This window comes from Papilio machaon, chromosome 29, assembly GCF_912999745.1.
Source record: "Papilio machaon chromosome 29, ilPapMach1.1, whole genome shotgun sequence".
Classification (NCBI taxonomy): Eukaryota; Metazoa; Arthropoda; class Insecta; order Lepidoptera; family Papilionidae; genus Papilio; species Papilio machaon.
The window spans coordinates 2,025,574-2,049,440 of NC_060014.1; the positions used below are offsets into that span (position 1 = coordinate 2,025,574).

Genomic DNA, 23,867 nt, shown 5'->3' on the forward strand with positions numbered 1-23,867 from the left:
ATGTAAATTAAAGTTTCTTAATAGGTACTATTAAAAAAAAGTGAATATCAAATTTAACAACATCCATATAATACAAAGAAATAAGGTTGTCTATAAAACAGAAAATTATAGGGTGATTTAAATAATGATGTTGGCAACCCTACTCCAAGTCTCCCCACACATTTTGTAGCAACGCACACCTGCCTTAAACGAATTCTAAATACTTCTATTTAACGGATATATGTTCAGTAATATTTTAGACAGAGATGCTAGATGTTTAGTGTTATGTTAGACAGAGACGGACGTAGTCTATACTTAAGTGGTTGGTATTTGAAATCTAATTAATTCCTTTTATAATAAAGTCGTTGCTGACTTTGTTATATAAAGCTAAGCGCACAGTAAACATATGTATATATAAAAAAAATGCATATAAATCGAATTAGCAGTTTCTGAGATTACTAAACACAAACTTACAGACAAGCCGACAAACAAACTAATAAACATATAACAATAGTGGTTTGGAATTCTCTTTTTTTCTGGTTCTGGACCCCTTAAAATATATTTTTTTCATATAAAAAGGAATCTCTATAAACAAGAGTCATTGTCCGGTCCTGACCAACCTCCGTAAGCGAGAAACTCGGTTTAGAGAGATACTACTATAAGCGAGAAATATAAGCAAGAGTCCAAGTCTCTTGCTTATTCAGGTTCGACTGAATAGACACCGATCAGTTATATCTCACGTCTTACTATTAGAATGCAAAAGTTTGGAAAACCTCCAGAACGACTGAACGTATCTGAATGAAATTTGGAACATCTCAGAGGCTACTTAGTATTTTTTTAATAGTATTTATTTTTCTTTAGATTCGATATAACTAAGGGTGCGTTAACCTTTACATCACGTGATTCGAAATGTAAACGTATCGACTGAATTTATATTTAAATAGCGGTTGTTTCGATTGATCGAAGTCTCGTTTATTACAAAGATTTACAAACTTGATGAGATTATGAAACTAAACCTGTTTGATGTGTTTTAACATATGGAATACATTAAAATATATAGTACTAACCTAGTTTTATTAGGACGTCAAAAATTATACATCATCATCATCTCACTATACGTCCCCACCGAGGGGCTCGGAGCCTACCCCAAGTTAGGGGTGACTAGGCCATAGTCAACCACGCTGGCCAAGTGCGGGTTGGTTGACTTCACACATATCATTGAATTTCTTCTCAGATATGTGCAGGTTGCATCACGATGTTTTCCTTCACCGTAAGAACGTCGGATAAATGTACATATGTAAATCGAAAATCGAAAAATACATTGGTACATGGCGGGATTCGAACCCAGGACCTGCAGATTGCAAGTCAAGTGCTTAAACCCTGAGCCACCGACGCTCTAAAAAATAAACAATTAATAAAAAAATTATACAATTAATAAAAATCTATATATATAAAAGAAAGTCGTGTTAGTTACACTATTTATAACTCAAGAACGGCTGAATCGATTTGACTGAAAATTGGTGGGCAGGTAGCTTAGAACCAGGAAACGGACATAGGATAATTTTTACCCCGTTTTCTATTTTTTATTCCGCGCGAACGGAGTCGCGGGTAAAAGCTAATATTCCTATAAATTTCTATAAATCATATTTCCCTAATCCCTATGTGTTGTGTAACGAAAAATCAATTTAAAAATTTTTGTCTATCTGTCTGCAAGTCTGGTCAGGATCTCCGGAACGGCTGGTCAGTTGACAGTAGCGCTGGTCTGACGCGGGGTGTTTCGGCTCACTGGCGCCTGTTAATTTTGACAATATACCAGTTACATGCCAGCGCTGATTTCGTTCGCTACTGTACTGGCATAATGTAATAAGGCATAAAAACTAAACCCTATTGCGCCGAACTCAAATACTCTTTGGTATTTTTAGCCGACTTCAAAAAGAAGGAGGTTATCAATTTGACTGTATTTTTTTATGTGTGTTACCGCGAAATTCCGCCCCTGGTGGTTCGATTTTGATAAAAATTATTTTAATTGAAAGGAAGTGCTTGCAGATGGGTCCCATTTTTTTGATTTTTTTAAATAACTAGAAGACTAGTAGCTTTTGAATTTAGCTTCAAAATTTGTTGCGAAAATTAGGGACATTTTTGCTTTCAGCGCTTACGTAGGCTAAACTATAGGACCTACATAAAAATGATGTATGCAAGAATTGTAGCTCTTTAAATGTGCTAAATAAAATTCCGCGATAGCATATATCTATCTTTTATAGTTTTCTCACAATAACCATTTTTAAGTCTATTGATAAATACGATAGTGTAACTTGACTATGACGATTATTTTTATATGTAAACTCAACCTTTACATGTATTACGTAATCTTCAGACAGAGTTTCGATCACTTCCTGGTATAGAGTTTTGAATATATATGAGTGAATTGTGCATGTTTGTATGTCCTTGTATGAGTGTGCTAATGTCGCCGGACTAGTCTGGTATAGATTCTCAGACGAAGCGTTTGTTTTTTATATAAGTCAATATATATAAATATGGTTTTAAATCTTACTTAAATTTGATATGTTAATATGTATAGTGGTTTTAAAAGGTATATGAGGATGCTCATTTGTGAAAGATCATGTCATAAGGGTCATTTTTAATCAGCGAAATTTGTATTTATAATTTAAATAGCTATAGCCCGCGACTCCGTCTGCGCGGAACTAAAAAAAAAAAAACTTGAGAGGTGTCAAGGGACACCCGGATGGAACGAAGTTCCTTTCGATTAATTAGTGAAGGAACCAATGTTTATTCTATGAATAAAAAACTTAAGTGTTCACAAGAAGTACATTTTATTTCTATGAATTTTTGTTATATATTGTCAAGTCGTTGCCATGGTTACTATAGCAAAAAGTGTCGTGACAACTTTTCGTAAGAATTTTTTCCGTCTAGCCCCCTTTCACAACGCGCGATAAGGAACTTCGTTCCAAAACATAATAAGTAGTCTATGTGTTATTCCAGACTATGTTTCTACAACTGTGACAAATTTCATCAAGATCCGTTGAGCCGTTCCGGAGATACCTTCAAATAAACATCCATCTAAACTTACGCATCTACAATCTATCTATCTATATATAAAAAATAAAGTCGTGTTAGTTACACTATTTATAACTCAAGAACGGCTGAATCAATTTGACTGAAAATTGGTGGGCAGGTCGCTTAGAACCAGGAAACGGACATAGGATAATTTTTACCCCGTTTTCTATTTTTATTTTCCGCGCGGACGGAGTCGCGGGTAAAAGCTAGTTTCTAATATTAGTAAGATTGCGATCAATGGACGAAAACTAGTTGTAATTTAAAACATCAAAAGTGTAAGTGTTTAAGCCAAATTTTAATGTCCGTATGATGGTAAGGAAAATTTAAAAAACAACGCTCGAGTAACATAGCACCGTTTCATCATTTCAACACCGAATCCTAAGAACTCTTTTCCACTAAGATATTAAACGCGCGATTGACTTATACACAATGCCGGAGTTCTATTTCTGTTACAGTGGATTTTGACTGTCCTGATATTTATATTAATACATGTTTCATTCCCTTTCTTTCACTTTAACAACACAGAGACGACACTATGTTTTAATACGAGTACGACTGCAGTAGAATTCTTACGGTTAGCCCCTTAGTACACAAGCCAACGTAAATCTTTAATACTAAAATTGTATATACAGCGTTGAATCGTCGACGCGAACACAGGCATAATGACTACATGTCAAATGTATGGATTTGCTCCGCCATTTTGTATTCGCAGCGAATTTTTTCACGAAGATCTTGACATAAATATTGTTACCGCAGATATTGCGTAAGTCGCGCTAAAGATTTCCGTTGTTTTGTGTACAAGATACCTTATTCATGGTCAAACCAGAAATGTTATATTGCTGATTGCTAGCGGCTAGTCGCGTTAGTGGAAAAAGGCTTAACCCTCAAGCAATCCCTTCACGCTTGCATGAGTATTAAGGTGATCAGATTTATGCAATGCGCTTAACAGGGGAATGACCGTTGTATGACAGATTACATCGAACAGTGACATAGTGATATATATGTATGAAAGAGTATATACACTGAGACGTTACGTAGTGAAAAGGGTGGGGCTCGATTTAACATGACGTGTTAAAATGAGACAATGCTATGACTAGTTCGAGATGATCGTCCGACGAAATGTAAACATGCGGTATTGTTGTCTGACAGCGCGGGAATATACGGTGCGATTTTATTTTTAAATTTTCAATTTGGCGATGTGTAAAAATTTGCAGACAATATTTTTTTTTTATTAAAAACTTTTTAATTTAAAAAACCGGCTGGTACTCCTTGGAAGAAGGCAAATCGGATGACATCTCACTCGTCAAAATTGGTTCAGTCTTTTAGCCAGGAGATTGTCACAAAAGCGATTTAGTTTAGAATTTGATTACATTTGTGTGATTGCGGTGTGTTCTTAAAGTAGTGTATCTTGCCTAGTAACAATAGCTATCGCGTTATCTCGACTAGTATGACATTATTTATTTTATTAAAACTTTATTATTATCTTTTGATTTTAAAATAAATATTTTAAAGTTAATATGCATTAGAAATATAATGTATAGCAAATTTATAAAAATTCCTAGCGAAAAACTTTCTTGAACGTAATATTTGACATGAGAAATTTTTATTATCCACTTCTTTTCAACACACAATTTTTACAAAAAAAAAAAATTGACGTTCCTTTGTTTACCTTTTTTGACCCTAACGAGGTATAGAAAAAAAAAAACTTGAGAGGTGTCAAGGGACACCCGGATGGAACGAAGTTCCTTTCAATTAATTATTGAAGGAACCAATGTTTATTATATGAATAAAAAACATAAGTCTTCACAAGAAGTACATTTTATTTCTATGAATTTTCGTTATATATTGTCACGTCGTTGCCATGGTGAAGTAGCGCTCATTCGTCTATAGCAAAAAGTGTCGTGACAACTTTTCGTAAGAATTTTTTCCGTCTAGTCCCCTTTCACAACGCGCGATAAGGAACTTCGTTCCAAAAATAATTTGTGGCATTTTGTTCTGTTACTATAGACATAAACAATTTAAAAAGTTAACACGTTGTCTACGGCGGGCAATGCGTCCGACATTTCGCGCGCTCAAGGTTACATTTACCGCGCAAATACGCTACTATGTTATTATGTCAGTGTATTATCAAGTTGAAAGATAATTTTAGCTATGAATAGAATGGATCGTTCTTACTTAATATGTTATATGATGTAGATTTCGTTATGGAAATATAGATGGCGCTATACAGTATTTGTTCAATAAAGGTAAAATTTGAAGATTTAAAAATAGATATGTATTTTGAAAGATTATGCTCGTTTCAATGTTTATAACATCTTTTGTAATAAATTGGTATTTTGTTGTTTGCACATTTGTTTACTAATGGACCAATTTAATAGATCACGTTTGCCAATTCATCAAAATTCAACGACGCGTAGCCTTGTAACGGCGCGCCTAGAATATTTTTTATTTTTAATAAGTTTTAACTGACTAATGGCGTAACTTTTTTCAAATTTCTTTTCTACATGTTTGCCGTCCTATTAACAACTAATCTAAGAACATTAAGAACATTAATACAACATATTCCTGAGTACATATTCGAAACGTCGTCGACAAAATTGAGACCCTAGCACGAATATTAGCGTCATGCGCCTTGGTTACTTCATCGACAAATTGTCGACGTTTTCAAAAATATATGTGTAGGATCTCTGTTTGATGACTTTGTATACGTTCTACCGCATATGTTTATATTAAGTTTAGTGATAGGAAGATGTTTTTTATATTAGGTCCTTACATATGAAATTGGCGTTTTTCGTACTGGCCACTTTAATCACGAATTTCTCCTCTTTGGTAAGGAATTCCAAATTCAAATTTGTACAGCTATAGACTCATGTATTTGTGGTTCGATGACCGTCATTCATTTGTTTTTTTTCTTCTGTTTTTTTCTGTTTGCGTCACTCATTTTACAAAATGGAAAACTTAAAATATCGCATTATTTACGAGTACGAGTTCCGACGTGGCACTAGTGCTGCGGAAACGACTCGAAGGGTGAATGATGTGTATGGCGGTCGTGTTGCAAAAGAAAACACAGTTCGTTTTTGGTTCTAACGTTTTCGTTCTGGAAATTTCGATCTGCAGAACAAGCCCCGTGGACGGCCTGAGACTCAAGTTGATAATGAAGAGTTGAAGGCTATTGTGGAAGCGGATCCATCGCAAACCACGTCCGAGTTAGCTGCAGGCTGCGATGTTAGTGATAAAACTGTTTTAATTCACTTGAAGCAAATTGGGAAGATTAAAAAGCTTGAAAGGTGGGTACCTCACGAGTTGACTGAAGCAAACCGGCAAACGCGCGTCGACTGTTGCGTTACATTACGAAACCGGCACAATTATGAAGGTATTTTAAACCGAATCATTACCTGTGATGAAAAATGGGTTCTTTACGATAATCGGAAGCGCTCAGCGCAATGGTTGGATCCTGGCCAGCCAGCCAAATCCTGCCCCAAGCGAAAATTAACCCCAAAAAAGTTACTTGTAAGCGTTTGGTGGACTAGTGCCGGTATTGTTCATTACAGTTTTCTCAAATCTAGCCAGACTATTACGGCTGATGTCTATTGTCAGCAATTGCAAACCATGATGGAAAAGCTAGCGGCTAAACAACCTAGGCTGGTCAATCGCTCCACGCCACTGCTGCTTCACGACAACGCTAGACCACACACTGCGTAACAGACGGCTACTAAATTAGAAGAGCTTCAATTGGAAAGTCTAAGACATCCTCCGTACTCCCCGGACCTTGCTCCAACAGATTACCATTTTTTTCGAAATTTGGTTAACTTCTTGCAAGGGAAAAAATTCAACTCCGATGGGGCAGTCCAAATCGCCTTCAAAGATTTTATTGATTCCCGTCCGACTGGTTTTTTTAGTAAAGGGATCAATGAACTACCTATGAGATGGCAAAAGTGCATAGAAAATAATGGTTCATACTTTGATTCATTAAATATATTATATTAAAAAATATTCGACTTTTTGTTCCTCCCATACAAAACGCCAATTTCATATGTAAGGACCTAATATTATTATGCAATTCGTAGACAAATATTATTTCTTTGATGTATTCTTTTTATCCTTGAAAATGTAATTGTACATTCCAGGACGTTTATTTCCTACCCATATCGGTTAAATGTCGTCGAAAACTTGTATCAGCAACATACATACTTGTTTTATTATTTGCTTATAAAATAGTTTGCTTTGCAATATTCGATGCAACGTGGTGAGCGAATTAAATTCCCTGTACGTTGCATTTTATCGCAATGTTGGCTTGGTTGTACAAAGTATTGATTTTATTTCGTTGTTACTGGGCATAATTTTGGGTCTCGAATATGGTCCCCCAAAAAACTTGCTATGCTTATCCCCTACCATTTGCTTTCTTGGTCGAAATGTTCATGTAAGTGAACTCGAATGAACATCATTTGAAATTTTATTTTTCATCTTGTTGATGGAGTAGTAATTTTGTTTTGATTTTAATTTATTGAGAACATACAATTAGGGCGAAGGAAGAGAGCTTTATACCATTTGTGATACATATTACTAAAAAAATATTACACTTTTAGATTTAGCTTCGGCACAGCAATTTCAAGTTATTTCTAGATGCGTAGTAAAAAAATCGATTCTATACTAAAAAAAAAATAGAAGATTTTCTATGTAAACATTAGAAGATATATATATTTTTTATTACATTTTAAAAATTATGAAAAGTTTCGCGAGTTTTAAAGCACCGCTTTTTGCTTGTAATAAATATACCACAACTTCATAATAACAAAACACTCTAGAAAAATATTTATCTTGCCCTTTCGTAATCAACATTCGTGTACTAAATTTAAATGAAAAAAACATCCATTTGTTACTCTTATCAACTGAAATACCTCAATGTCATGTCTACAATTGCATTACAAATGTCAATACGTGAACTGTAGCATGAATTGAGATAAGAAATACGAAGAGAATGCATCTTATCAAGTAACGTGACAGAATTAAGAACGAAAATAATATAAAATGAATTCATACTAGATTATATATGGTTAATGGACATAAAAATTTGACTTTTTCTTACTTCAAAGTTCTACTTTTTTTTCGTTGCTACAATTACAATGTAGCGCCTACATATTTTTTTGTGACTAATTAGTCACTGTTTGCCTTGAAGAGGCATTTACAGCTTAACCGGGCTTGAGGTGGCCGGGTGCAGATGGCGCTTAGCCTAAACCTCGTTTAAAAAATCCTTACCTACATATGTTGTACCAATCACTTATTTATTTATTACAATGACAAATATTATATACAAGTGTTATGAAAATATCAATGTATCTTTTATATCTTTGTGTCATAGTAAATCTCTGGTAAACAAGTCGAGAACAAACGATTGTACCAACAGTCGACTCACGATCGTCTATTCACCTCAATGTAATAGCTGAATACACAAGTTATGAATTCATCAATGGAGCACACATTTCAGAATACAGTGGTAACTTATTCTTTAATATTTGTGTAAAATCTACGAATGCATAATGTTTAGATACTGAGCTGCCTCTAAAGGTTACGCGATTTTGTCAGTGTTGAGTTTGATTCGTAAGAAACTTATATATATAGAGTGGGTTGCTAGTATAAAATAGTAATTCGATAAAAGCGAACTTGATTGTCGTTTTCGTAATGGTAAAGAAAATTTAATGTACGAGTTAATTTTATTTCATCCGAGCATAAAAAAAAATCAACAGCGACAATTTTACGAGGCGATGGCTTTTGATTAATGCAACAAATACCACCCATCGAAGCGAACAGTATATAAAATTATTCCACTTCAATGTACGATACAATCGATAAGAGCGTATCGAAGCATAGGAAATGGCAAATACGCTTAGTAATGTAGAGGTGTTAATTAAAGTAAACAACCTTACTGTTGGTTTCGACAGCATTGACTTGTAATATATATTGTTTTTCTGTTTAGTCAAAGAGTATGAAAGGGATGTAAATATGTGAAAACAATTTTAATCTTAATATATATAAATCTCGTGTCACAATGTTTGTCCTCAATGGACTCCTAAACCACTTAACCGATTATAATAAAATTCGCACACCATGTGCAGTTCGATCCAACTTGAGAGATAGGATAGTTTAAATCTCAAATTATAGTCGCAATTTTAATTTATTGCTAATTATTTGTCTGTTATTATTTGACAGTCACAATTATCTGTTAACTCCAAATGATTCTAACAGATGTCGATACCTTTCGACTGGGTTGAGTAAGTAATCAATAGATGGCGCTGCTATGGTAAATCTACGAACGGGTCATATAAGCTTATTAACTGCGCGCGGACGGAGTCGCGGGCGACAGCTAGTCTTAATATAAATTTTCTTTGTAGTTGGTAATGATTTAATTTTGCGATACCATATATTTTTACGTATTGGCGTAATGTTACATAATGTTTTATCAAATATAGAGCAAAGATAAATGATTGTACGTAGACTTTACAATGATGTTGTGATACTTTTATTAATGTTAATCTTCTACTCTGTGGTTTTCAGATAATGGTTGTAGTTTTTAAACAGATAGTAGAAATAGTACGATAATAACTAATTTTTGTACTGTTATAGTTCGTATGTATATCACAAATGCTACGTTTACTTTATTACGCAACGTCATAACGATACAATATACGTCCAGACAGAATAACAGATGGAGCATGGAGCAGGCAGAAATTACGCATTTCCATTTAGCTCCACAACTTCACTACGTTATCCGATCAATTGTATAGGTTAGTTGATTTGAAAAATTGCCTTCAAAGATTCATCTACGATCCGCGGTATTTTTTTATTGAGTTAAAAGTTGCCTTCTTGTTATAAATTGTCCATTGATTTTAAGGACCAATTTTAACTGCTGTAATCTTGTTTATATAACATAACTCAAACCCAGAGACCACGGACTTCAATTTGGCGCGGTCCTGACACACCTCTTATTTCTCGTAATACAACTACGCAACATACTATATGTATGAACCTTATTATTATTATTAATATTATAAATGCAAAAGTAACTCTGTCTGTCTGTCGCGCTCTCACGCAAAACCTACTGAACCGATTTAAATTAAATATAGTACACAGATAATCTGTAGCCTGAGAAAGAACATAGGCTTACTTTTTAATGCGAAAAAGGATTGTAAAGGATTAAAAGGAGGGATGAAAAGTTTTAAGGATTTTTTTTTAATTTTGCAGCTATTCAAATATAAGTCTTATATCATCAGCTGTTGAAAATTGATGATGAAATAGTTATTTATCTTCGGATAACAGTTCCATATTCGCAAAGTAAATATACTATATGACATCATGTACCTGGAATTTTTTTTTGTTAAAAAATAATGTTAAAATATGCGACATAAGTTACGTGTAGATTTTTTGTCTGCTAGTTACAAAACCTTGACTTTCTCCAGTCTGTTATAAAAGTGAAAGATACGTGCGTAAGCAATGGAAATATCAAGCTTATATCAATATTAATTACATAAATTTAATGTGAATTATAATACATACTCGAAGGCCGTGTGACGTTCGCGAATCGCTCGAGAAACTCGACCTTGGTTGGGACCACCGGTTGAGTGCGAGAGAGATAGCTACACGATATAGTGTATCTACAATTTTAGATTATATTTGAGGATAATTTGATAAAATCAATATTTATTTTTCTACAAATTTGGTGACTCACATATGATCTATAGTTTTAAATTTGTCATCTTATTTACTAAACATAAGTTCTGTTAAACTTTGAAATAATATGTCTATTCTGTATACAATATAAAAAAGAATTTATTACCCTATTCTTTTTTTGTTATATTTATTATTGTGAGGCGAACGTACTATTTCTTTTACTTGGTTCTTATAATTGAAAAAAAAGGAAGGAAATCAAGCGGAACAAGATAGGACAAAATCTGTAGGAACAGTTAGTTGTTAATAAAAATGATGGTCACTGCATAAAAAGTCGAAACGTGGTAGAGCGCGTTGGTAACGGCGAGCGCATGCGTTCGATTTTGAGGTTATGTCTGTGCGGTGTTTAACATGGCTGCAAAACTAAATACGTATTAAAAGTAAAAAAAAACGATATAAGTTGTGTAAAAAAGGAAATAGTGCTGTTTATTTGTGTCTGTGTTTTGTGTGCGTTTGTATTTACATGAGCGTTTGTGTCTGTGTTTTGTTTCAATTGTTTTCAATACCGGCGTCACAAGTTTACGACGTCATAATTTTTTTTTTATAAAATATACATTAGAAATTTATTTATTTTCTTTTTCAATAATGCATTTAATAGTTTTTCTTATATAATAGCTAACGCTTTGTATTAATATGGTGCCGAACATTGTACCAAATGCGCAGTATTTGACCGTAAAATAACCTTACTTTTGAATGAGGACTTAGCATGAATTTTGTTCGTCTCTCGATTTTTATTTTTAATCAATTGCGATGAATTAATAATTTAAGAAATAATGGTTAGTTAATTAAAATCTAAATTGGATGGATAGAGATAGACGGATAAAAGCTTGCTTATAGTGGTCTAATTGACGTTTATAGTCAGATCACACTATCGTAACATTTCATATTGTTGTCATAGATTTTTTTTTATTATGAGGCGGTAAAGGAACAACCGGCCATCTGAATTAGCCGAAATTTCGAAGCGACCGCTGCCCATAGATATACGAAATCGTAGATGCGTTTGCGTAACTTTAAACAACGTAGGAATTTTTAAAAAGGGATAATTATTATGTTTTTACGCAATCGGAAAATTACGTTAAGAATATGCCGACACGGAGTTTCCCCGTTTCATTTATGCACTAGGGTTTTATAAAACCCTATGATTTCTTGATAATGTTTAATTACTAGTAATAAAGACGTAACTAGTCTAGGCTTTAGATAAATTAATCAAAGATTAGAAGCAAATACTTTTTATTTAATGTATAAAAAAGGACAATATTTATTTATGTCTGACTAGCTTTTACCCACGAATATAACCACTGAATAAAAAAAAAATAATAGCCTGTACATTCTTTCAGACTTTGTTCTGCTTCTACGCCAAATTTCAGCGAGATCCTTTTTAGCCACTAACAAGTATCCTAACTTTCGCATTTAGTAATATTTATCGAATTATCTAGAAATTAAAATGTTGTCTGAGAACGCGGGTCTTATTTGAGAAATTCATTAAATCGTCGAATTTATTATACTTTACAAAATTAGCTTAACTTTTATTCACTTTTGCTTTTCATATCTTTAATATCTATTAATTTATATTAACTATAAAGTGTATTTAAAATCTTGTGAACCGGATCGCAGTCGTTTCCGTGTTCTAAATGTCAACGGCATACTAGTAAATAATGGACATATTATGGATATTGTCGTCATGCGATGTATGTCGAACATTGACATGACCTGGACAGGATCATGATTTTAGAAGGTCAAATGTGTGATCTTTTTGACACGATGTGGTCTAAAATTGGGTATTGTACTCTAAGTTTGAGTTGGCACGAGGCGGAAAAGAGTAGTCGCGTATCCGATGTGCCAAATCAAAGGTTATTGTAGACGAACTTTTTGATGTTGCGCAAACATTGGCTAAAGTTTTTTTTTTTTAATTTTATTTAAATCTATTAATCCCGCTAATCTTCACATCACTTGGTTTTTTTTTTCATTAGATAATTTTGCATATATTATTGAGAAGTTAATAATAACGCCAAAAACTACAAGGTGACCTAGCCCTTATGAAATTTATGCTGATTTATTTTTATAGTCGACTAACCTGAAACAAATCAAACCAAAAATGATCCAAACAATGTAAAGTGTACAAAAGTGTAACAATGTCACTTTGAAGTGTATAAAGTGTACGAAGTGTAAACTGTCAAGATGACGGCTGGTGTTGCGACTAGAAGGAAATCGAAGTCGAGACGGTGCTGGGCGAAGATCGAGAATGAAGCGCAGGTGTAGAGAGATAATTATCGTTTTGATATCCATACCCATGATATCCATCTTTGAACTCAATGGATACATTTTCCAAACTTTATAGCGGCTCGAAATTTTTCACGAGATGTATCACAGAACTTAATTTTAATGTATTTTAGGGGCGTAAGTCTTCCCTTCTGTGACCACCTGACAGAACAACGAGCCGGTATACAAAACGCAGTTACATTAGTCGATGATTCAGTCGTTATACAGTATGCCAGATTTTTTTTTAGGTTATAAGAAATTTCTCGCATGCATTGGGTGATGGTCCTTACCGTGTACTCGTCTACTGAGTCCCCGCACGACGCATGCTTTATTTTCATAAGTCGTTAGCCTCGCATGCTGTATAACAACCAAGTTATCGACCAATGAAACTGCTCTGATAGTTTGAATACTAGTCAGTTAAGAATAACACACAAAACCAAACATGACAAGACAGCAGACTGTCAAGGATGTTGTGACTGCATTGACAAGTGACAAGCTTTTGTAATTTTGTTTGATTTATGCCCATCGAGTCGGATAAGTCTGGGTTGAAATATACATTATTGACGGTCGAGTTGGCGATTGTAGCTTTTATGGCGAACACAATTATATCTAAGGACTTACTATCCAAAGTTAAAAGTTGCGGAGACTGGTAGTTTTTAATAAATAATATCGTACTTAGGTTAGTTATTTTCACTACTTTTGACGTAACTTTGACAGTTTTATTTTATAAGTGGTCAAAGGTTTTTATTTTATACAGCCATATAATATAGCCATATAACACAGTCATAAAAAAAACCAGTAATGGAGAGCTCTATAAACTCTATGAGGTTTATTTTCACTTAGATAATCCATCGAGACGGTCAACTTCACTATCCATAGACAATATTGATAAGTTTTCCGCTAACGTTTTTATTTTTTTTGTCCTCAGGCTTCGGACTTCACGGATATCGGGGACTGGCCCACACTAGGCGCGGCTACAGGCGCTGTGCGTTGTCACTCCACTCCGCCGCCACATGATGCTGACTCCTCGCATCATAACGGCAATGCTGTATGTTACAATATGTTTTACATGATGTCCGAACTGACAAAGTTTGTCATTGTCATCTCCCTGGTTTTATCTCATTTACGTCGGCTCTTAAAGTTTTATAAATCTTAATATTTTGGTTTAATTTTTACCGTCAGCGCCTGCCTGTTACAAACCCTACTTATGAGGAATAAATTAAATTTAAATGTTAATTTTATACACAAATAAAAAATAAATATTTAATTTTGATGTTAATTATTAAATATTGCCACACAAAATATTTGTAAATTAAAACAGATTTCGATTTTCCCAAATTTAAATAAAGTTAGGTTAAATATAGTTGCTGTCACCCGCGACTTATAAGTAAGTAAGCAGCCTTAGTGTTCTACCAGACTATGTTCTACATCTGTGACAAATTTCATCAAAATCTGTTGAGTTGTTCTGGAGATACCTTATAAAAAACATCCATACATGTAAACTATCGCTTTTATAATATTAGTAAGATTAAACAACTAAAGCATGGATAGGCCATTAATTACTAATTAAATTAATAAAATACAAATGAAAACTGATTTTTAAATAGTTAAATGTTAGACCAATTCACTATTTAAAGTTCTGGGGCTGTTTGTTAAATATGACGAAAATGATTTCAGGACCAGGAGAGGAAGCCTCCAGAGGAGCAGCACACGAAGTCGGACAAGGTGGAGATTCACAATCATCAGCCACACAACGACAAACATCATGATAAACATGCGGACAAGAATAAAACTGGCACAGGTAGGATTCACATCGTCTCAGCCACGACCACTGCAGAGTAGACCTCCCTAAAAGATTGCTACAATGATTGGTCCTGTACCACCCTCATCTAATATAACCATTAAGGGCTGAATTTAATTTAAATAACTCACAGTCAATGGTCCCTTTAATGGTCTAAATCTATCTATTTAATCTTTCACCCGCGTGGTAAAAAAAACTTCGTAAATAGCTTCTGTGCCAAATTTCATTGAGATCCATTAAAGCGTTTTGGAGATACCTTCTAACAAACATCCATCCATTCGCATTTATCTATATACCAGCTTTTACCCGCGACTCCGTCCGCGCGGAATAAAAAAAAATAGAAAATGGGGTAAAGATTATCCTATGTCCTTTTCCTGGTCCTAAGCTACCTGCCCACCAATTTTCAGTCAAATCGATTCAGCCGTTCTTGAGTTATAAATGGCGTAACTAACACAACTTTCTTTTATATCTATATGGATTTACTCAACTAACTTTGTATTTCAGGTGCAGGAAAAGGCGGTAGTAAATCAGGGAAACACAAATGGGTACCTCTGGATATAGATGTAAAAGCACCCAGACCTGGCAAACATGGTCCGCCACACTCACACAGGAATGATAATGGTGAGTGAAAAATAACAATAAACCCGACTGATTGAAACCCCAATGACATTCCAGTGAAGAACCAAATAACACCTCAATTGTCAAAATTAGTTTAGTTTAGACTACAGGAGGTTACAAAGGAATTGATATATATTAAGGCAAAGAGGCCAAACTTTTGTGAAAGTTAATAAATAATAAATTAATTAAGAATGTCTTAACTCACGTATGATCGTCCGGTGTCGGCACCGACTAGTTTTGGACCCGTCTATCCTTCTTCGGCTTCGCGGTCGCGTCACGTTCCGCGTCAGTGCGAGTCCTCAAAATAAAAACTCGCCTTGAAGATGTACCCCCGACGGGTCCGAAACTAGTCGGTGCCGACACCGGACGAGCATACGTGAGTTAAGACATTTCTAATTATTTTAAAGAGAGTCCACTTTGAGAGTCATTGCTTTATACTTTAAATCTATATTTTACCACCTTTTGCCTACGATTTTGTCTGTGTAGAATTAAAACAAAATGGTGAATAGTATCTCAAGTTTTATTTAAGACTATGTTCTATATCTGTGCCAAATTTCTATAAGATATGTTGAACTGCTGCGGAGTTATCAAGTGAATTTGTAAATTAAATGTATCCCACGGGAACTGCACACATTTCAGGGATCATGGGTAGCTTATGTCTTCTTCCAGACTGTGTTCTACATTTATACCAAATTTCATCAAGATTCCTTTAGCCATTCTGGAGATATACAGTAACAAATATCCATACAAAAATTCTAAACTTTCGCATTTATAAAGTAAGATTCACATTTGAATTAGAAATTTGAGTTTAGATCTCTAAGGAGTAATGGCTTTGCCTTAGTCATAGGTATATGTAGACAAGATGATAGTTGTGTCAGGATTTTGCCAAGAATCTGGCCTACCTTGCTTGGTTAGAGTGTTGTTTTAGTCTAGTACTATGTTCTAGGTGTCCTAGGAATCTTATCCCGGGCACCAGTTACACAAGTGTCAGGTACAGATTCAAATAAGATGCACTTTAGACTGAATAAATGTCTATTAGATATTTTGTTGTAGTTAATTTCTGTTGTAGGTTTAGAAAAGGTATAGATATAAGAAATTATAAGAGACCTATCTAAACAATTTTATCTTTATAACTCTGTAAGATTTATTACAAACAGACATATTTGTATCATTTATTTATAATATTCAAATATAACAAAATAAATACATAGACAATAAATGACATTGTCAGTCAGTGACATGTGTATTTATAATTTCTTATTTCTATTTAATTCGACTAGAGAAAATAATCTTTATCACATACTAGCTTTTACCCGTGACTTCGTACGCGCGGAATAAAAAAAATACACACAAGATAAAAAGTTCCTATGTCCGTCTCCTAGTTCTAAGCTACCTCCCCATAAATTTTCAGCTAAATCAGTTTGACCGATCTTGAGATATAAATAGTGTAACTAACACCACTTTCTTTTATTACATAGATAATAAACATATTGTTATACTAGCTGTCGCCCGCGATTCTGTCCGACTTAGTAGTGTATGTGTTCCTCCAGACTATGTTCTACATCTGTGACAAATTTCATCAAGATCCGTTGAGTCGTTCTGGAGATATCTTGTAATAAACATACATCTAAACTTATGCATTTATAATATTAGTTATATTTTATATGTAGTTTGAAATTTTAATGTATATTTCATTGTGTAGTTAGTCTTTCTTGTTTATTATTTTGTGTATTGCTTCTGTTATGTAGTTATTTTCACAGTTAAGTAGAATGAGTTTTCATTTATTGATAGTCAATTTGTAGTTTTGTAGTTTTTTTTATTGTTTTTAGAAAGCACAGTATTTAGTATTTGTTGTATGTTGTTATATTTTTGGATATCTTAAGTCAAAGTTGTAGAAAATTACATTGTTTTGTTTGATTTAAGACGAGAAAAATAATATTTTTTTTGGATCAAATGATGATTATATTTGGCCCCATTTTTATCAATTTAATTATCTAGAAATTATTAAAACTTATATATACTTGTCTATAAGAGCATTTTGCTGTTTGTTGATAGCAAAGTTTATAATGTAACAATTAGAAAAAACAAAAACAATAGTCTGCTTAAGGTAGTGGGGGGCGTGTTGACTGAGGCCTAGTGTTACTTAGAGTAGTGGAGAGCTTCTTGACTGAGGTTTAGTCTTAGGGCAGTGGGGGGCGTGTTGACTGAGGTCTAGTTTTAGAGCAGTGGGGGGCGTGTTGACTGAGTTCTAGTTTTACTTAGGGCAGTGGGAGCGTATTAACTGAGGCATAGTCTTACATAGCAGGCTCGAAGTTCCACACACAACACATATGTGAGCTTTAATTTCGTGGTTGGAATATATATGTAATATTATAAATGTTTCCAGACACAGTATCACTGAATGGTGAAGACCGAGGTCGTATGGGCAATCGTGGTAGAGGCTCGACCAGAGGGCGAGGTGGACGCAGGACTGCGCCCCGCCCCGCCTCCGCATTGCCTCTACCACCGCACGCGCTCTACCACCACGAGTTCACACATCCTGATCTGCCACAGGTATGACAAGGGATTTATATGTTTTTCTTTATATATGTCAAGTATAATTTTACATTTTATTAGCCCTTTTTGTACAGCGCCCTGGGCGGGTCGCCCAAACCTAATTCCGGCACTGTTTATTTTATTAATATATCTTGATAAAGATAGTCAATTCAGACTAATTGTAAAAAAAAGCAAACTAGGTGAAAATATTCATTATTAATTTCGAAAGATTTATTTGTTAGATATTTAAATTTTTACTATTTTTTTTATTTCATAAATATGTATTTTTTCTGATACTTAAAAAAATAACCAATATAAATTATAAATGAGAATTTATATGAAACGTGAAACAAGTTTAATTAACCGTGGGTTTCTAAGACTGATATCTCCATTTAAAACGTTATTATGACTGTTTTGTTAAAGATATGATATATATTATTGTCTCAGAAATTTACAGTTATTTAACGGACAAGAGCAAACTTGTTCGTGGTATAGAAATTTTTCTTTTGCACTCAAGAAGAATTTTTTATACCGAAGTTAGGGAAAAATCCCCAAATTTCCTAAATATGCTTTTACGGGTCTCATTTGGTTCATACATTAATGCAAAGCTTTTTTTAATATATGATGTTTGGGAATTATTTTTATTATATTTTTAATTTGTTTTATATCACCAATTTAATATATTGTTTAAAGTTTCTGTAAGATAGAATAATAAATTAATTAAGAACGGCTTAACTCAATGATTGTCCGGTGACGGCACCGACTAGACCGTACGACTTTGGGTCCGAAACTAGTCGGTGCCGTCACCCGACAATCAAACGTAAGTTAAGATGTTCTTATTTAATTTATTATATGTTGGCAACTTCAATGTTATACAATTTTTTTTACGTTTTGCGATCATATAAAATTCTTTAACTTATATATATTTGTGCTTTTAATATATCTAAACTCATATATCACTTAAAGTAAAAAAAAAGATAGTTATAAATAAAGGGAATCAACATACTAACTTTGATATATACAGTCGGACCTGGATAAGCGAAAAACCCCTAAAAGCAAGAGTTATTGTCCGGTCTCGACAAACCTCAATAAGCGAGATACTCTGGTTATCTGGTTAGAGAGAAATCACGATCCTTTGAACTCTCTCTTATCTAGGTTCGACTGTACGTATATTACTGCATACTAATATATGGCAGTTGTAATATATGTGAGCGTTTGTGGCTCAGCGATTAAATATTTGACTTACAGTCTTGGATTCAAATCCTGCCATGTACCAATGTGTTTTTTGATTTTCGATTTACTTATGTACATTTATCCTATGTTCTTACTGTGAAGGTAAACATTGTGATGCTGCACATATCTGAGAAGAAATTCAATGATATGTGTGAAGTCAACACGCACTTGACTGTGGTTGACTATGACATAGTCATCTCTAACTTAGGGTAGGTTCTAAGACCTTAGTGGGGACTTATAGTGAGCGGATGGTAATAACATGGCAACTAAAATAAATCAAAATTACATTACTTTTGCTTTCAATTTGTATATTTAATTTATATGTCCGCGCGGTTTTAAAATAATACATAATAAGTAGCCTATGTGTTTGTCCAGGCTATGTTATAAGTCTGTGCCAAATTTCATCAAGATCCGTGTAGCCGTTCAAGAGATATCTTCCAACATACATACACCTAAACATTCACATTTATAATACAGTCAAAACCGTTTATAGCGACATCCTTTAGAACAACATACCGGTTAAATTGACCAAAATCAAAGGTCCTGGCTGAATGTTATATACATATCTTTCCTATTAATACCTGTCACCGGTTGTTACAACTATCGGTTTTTACGACTCAATATGAGTAGTCCCTTCGATGTCGTTATAACAGATTTTGACTGTATTAGTAAGATTTATTAATATTTTTTATGGTATTAATGGTGTTATATTTTTTAATCATTTCATCTGCATGTCTTAATTATGTGTCTCCGGTTTTATTTGCTACAATTTGTTATATACTAGTTGAATGATTTATATACTCCGTGGTTACTATGTGAAATCTTTAAACAGTTAAACAATAATCATGTGTAACTTAAATTTATGACCTGCAGATCAGCTCACGATTCACAGATCAGTGAACTGATTCGCAGCTCAGCTCAATTTGTACCTGCATAGAGTTATGATTCGCTTTTCTATCCGTTGTAATGAACTGAGTCGCTCTGTGATTCGCCTGATTTGCGGCTGATTGTTTCACATAGTTATAGTATAATGCATTGAGCTGTGAGCTGCCAATTTCGTTGTTGAGCTGAAACTCAACAGTTCAAGCTTATGTGAGCTTTTGATCCGGTTCACAGCTGATTTACAAAAGTTTAATACTCAAATAGCAAAAGATTGGCGACCTTTCTGTCTGGTTATGATGTGGGTGCTTACAAGAGTAAAGTGAATAGGCACTTACATTAATTCTACTAACCCTAGTCATCTAAGTTTTTTTTTTTGTAATTTACTAACCAAATATGGATCTATGTTGTCCGAAAATAAAGAATTTGAATTGAATTAATTATAATAAAAGAGATCTCTGTGAGATTTCACATTACCACGTTGTAATATTTAAATTCGTTCCCTTGCACGCGATATGCCGGAGGTACATACCCGCTATCACCCCTCCCTAATCCCCCTCCCAGCTGCGAGCTCAACCGGGCGTGGCGCAGGGCCTGATGCTGCACTACGGAGCTCTGCACGTGGCGCCTCTCGCCCAAGCCTTCTACTACAACGCCCCTCCCTACGGCCTGGGCCTGGACCATGCGACGCTCAAGGACCTTATTAAGAAGCAGATGTGAGTATAGTAGAATACAGTACACTATGAAAAATCCAAGATGGCTGACGCAACAAAATAGCTAAATACACAATTTAGTATAACCTAATATGGGTTTCAAATGAAGGAACATGACTAGTAGAATACGTACACAATGAAATATACAGAAAACAGGCGTGAAGTTGAAGTAATTCCACGTTTCGTCTGATGAGTGTGGTGCCGGAGGCTTAATTTTAGTCTTCTTTCCCTTCCCACCCTTTTCTTGTAAGGAAATGATGGGAAGGGGAGGTGGATTTGATGGAGGAGGAGATGCATACGAAGGTTAAATGTTATCTTTTTGTGTGTTCTCCTTCATCGATTGAGGGTAGGCAACGCATCTGCAATTGCGAATGTCTATGGGTAGCGGTCGCTTCGCCATTTCGGTGAATTCATGTGGCCGCTTGCTCGTTCGCCACCTTGTAATATATATAAAAAAAAGTTAACAACAATTACAAAATGCCTTACATATTGTTATAATAAAGTAATATGTTTACCTCCCCAGCGAGTACTACTTCAGCCCTGACAATTTGGCGCGTGATTTCTTCCTGCGCCGCAAGATGGCGGCGGACGGCACGATACCTGTCACATTGATCGCGTCATTCCACCGCGTGCGCGCGCTCACAGCGGACGTGCAGCTTGTGCTCGACGCCATCCGAGATTCGGACAAATTGCAACTTATAAATGGATTTAAGGTATGTGCCACACGAAGTATTCTTTTATAAATATTTTCAGATATCTTGACGGTTGTTATGAATTTTAGATGTGTTGGAGTTTAGCTTGATTCGGAGGGTATTGTGCAGTGCGACAATTATCTTAAGCCGCAAAGATCTTTGAATATATTACAACTTGACTATGATAGACCATACATTAAAGAGAAATCCTAAATTATACTAATGTCTAAAACAGGGATCCCCAAACTATTTTGGACAAGTGACCCCTATTCCGAAATGAACTGAAACCTCAGACCCCAATGGCCAAATTACTTACTTTTAAGATCAATTATTATTATTCATTCTGACTTAGGTCAATAGAAGACAGAGTGAGAATTAGGAATGCTTTAAGTTCTTGGGAATCCTTGGTCTAAAACAATGTTACCGAAAGTGGCCTAGGTGAATATTATCGTATCCACCGGAGCTTCCGTTGGTTAAAATAACTAATATAGCTGTCGTCTGTGAAGTATCCTATGTGTTCTTCCAGACTATGTTCTACAACTGTGACAAATTTCATCAAGATCTGTTGAGACGTTCCGGAGATATCTTCAAACAAACATCTATCCATCTAAATGTTCTGAAATAATACATTTAACGATTTACTTGTTATTTAGGTCATAATTTTTACATCATCTTTATTTCGTCAGGTGCGAACAGCATTTGAACCTACGAAATGGCCGATCTTAGACATAACAAACTCTGACGACACTGAAAGAAGCGAGAAAACCGAGAAATCTGATGCAATCGATACAGATGATAAAGACAAGGAAAACGACAATATTGACAAAGAAGATAAAGAAGTGAAAGAAGAGAAGGAGAAGATAGAAGAAGCTCCCAGTATAGAAGAGAAGGTTATAGAGAAAGTGGAGATAGATCCCGAAGATGCTAAGCCGACTGTAGTTGATACTGAGGTAAGTTATTTATTGTTACAGAGTTGTTAAATGGCCACTAAGGGATAATATTTATTATATAGACTTTAAAAACTAATAAATCACTTAATATGGAAGAAAAATGGACTAAAAATTACTAATTTTTAAATATTGATAAATAACCTATGATGGTGAGTCAATTTTACAAATGTCATTTTGTATCGAAAATAACAACACTGAAGAAATTTTCCTCAATAAAAGGTCTCTTTTTGTGATTTTTTAACTTCACTTTTTATGGATTAGGTTGCTGCCTAAAATACTAATAATTTAAAGTACATTTTTTTTTTAATATGGTGGCAAATTTGTAAACGGTTAAATTCGACGTAATCGCGAAGTGACAACTGACAGATAACAAATGCGTTGACTATCTTTAATCAACAGAGGAGGGGGCGAACAGAAAGAGGATATTTCCCCTTAACATGTATCCCCTCATCCGTTAAATCCACTTCCCTTTCCATCCTTTACTTATATGAGAAGGATGGGAACGTAAAGGGGACTATAGTTAGGCTTCCGGTGTGTGTAAATATAAATAGAACTTTCTAGAAGATGGAATTTTTTAGTAATCGTTTATTTTATATTAATTAAAAAACAAATTCTTTTATCAAGGTTTACAGAACACTTTGAATTTACACTTCTGTCAGTCACACACTTATCTTGTCAATCTACAGGTCCTGAGTTCTAATCCCGACATGTACCAATGTGTTTTTAGATTTACTTATGTACATTTATCTAACATTCTTACGGTGAAGGAAAATATCGTGATGCAAATATCTGAGAAGAAATTCAATGATATGTATATGACCTAGTCATCTCTAACTTAGGGTAGACTCTGAGACCCTCAGTGGGGACTTATAGCGAGCTGATGATGATGTTTGCAATACCGCTATGATTTTCATTGTCATTGTGTATGCACTATACGATGACGTCATCGTGCGGTGACAGCAATGCAACACAACCGAACCTCTAGTGCGTATGCACTTTGGGGCTCATAAGTGTTGCTATACATAAATAATAAATTATACACAGTTGAATATTTATTCAGATTACTTCGAAGTCTCTTCATTATATGAGATTACTAAACAAAACTACTACAAAAACTAAACTACTAAAAACTACTACTAAAAAAAAAACCTTAATAAGTAGCCTATGTGTTTTTCTAGACTATGTTCTACATCTCTGTCAAATTTCAGCAAGATCTGTTTATTCAGTTCTGGAGATACCTTCCAAATATCCATCCATCTAAACATTCGCATTTATAATATTAGTAAGATTGAATAAAACGGCGTCCTATGATAGCGCCCTCTGTTATGATATATTAGTAAAAACGCCATCTATTAATCTAGGAAAGAATTGCTTCAAATTTACAATTTTATTTTTATTTCAATATTTAAAA

General features: G+C 34.4%; 1 protein-coding gene across 1 annotated transcript in view; it reads left to right on the forward strand.

Moving 5' to 3' along the window:
* Positions 1 to 23,867, forward strand: part of LOC106721321 (la-related protein 1B) — a 67,696-nt gene that overhangs the window by 27,944 nt on the left and 15,885 nt on the right. The window contains exons 4-10 of the mRNA XM_045685169.1: positions 13,964 to 14,083; positions 14,713 to 14,836; positions 15,341 to 15,457; positions 17,841 to 18,007; positions 20,666 to 20,817; positions 21,338 to 21,527; positions 22,193 to 22,456. Of these exons, the coding sequence (XP_045541125.1) occupies positions 13,964 to 14,083; positions 14,713 to 14,836; positions 15,341 to 15,457; positions 17,841 to 18,007; positions 20,666 to 20,817; positions 21,338 to 21,527; positions 22,193 to 22,456 (1,134 nt within the window). The remainder of the gene's footprint in view (positions 1 to 13,963; positions 14,084 to 14,712; positions 14,837 to 15,340; positions 15,458 to 17,840; positions 18,008 to 20,665; positions 20,818 to 21,337; positions 21,528 to 22,192; positions 22,457 to 23,867) is intronic.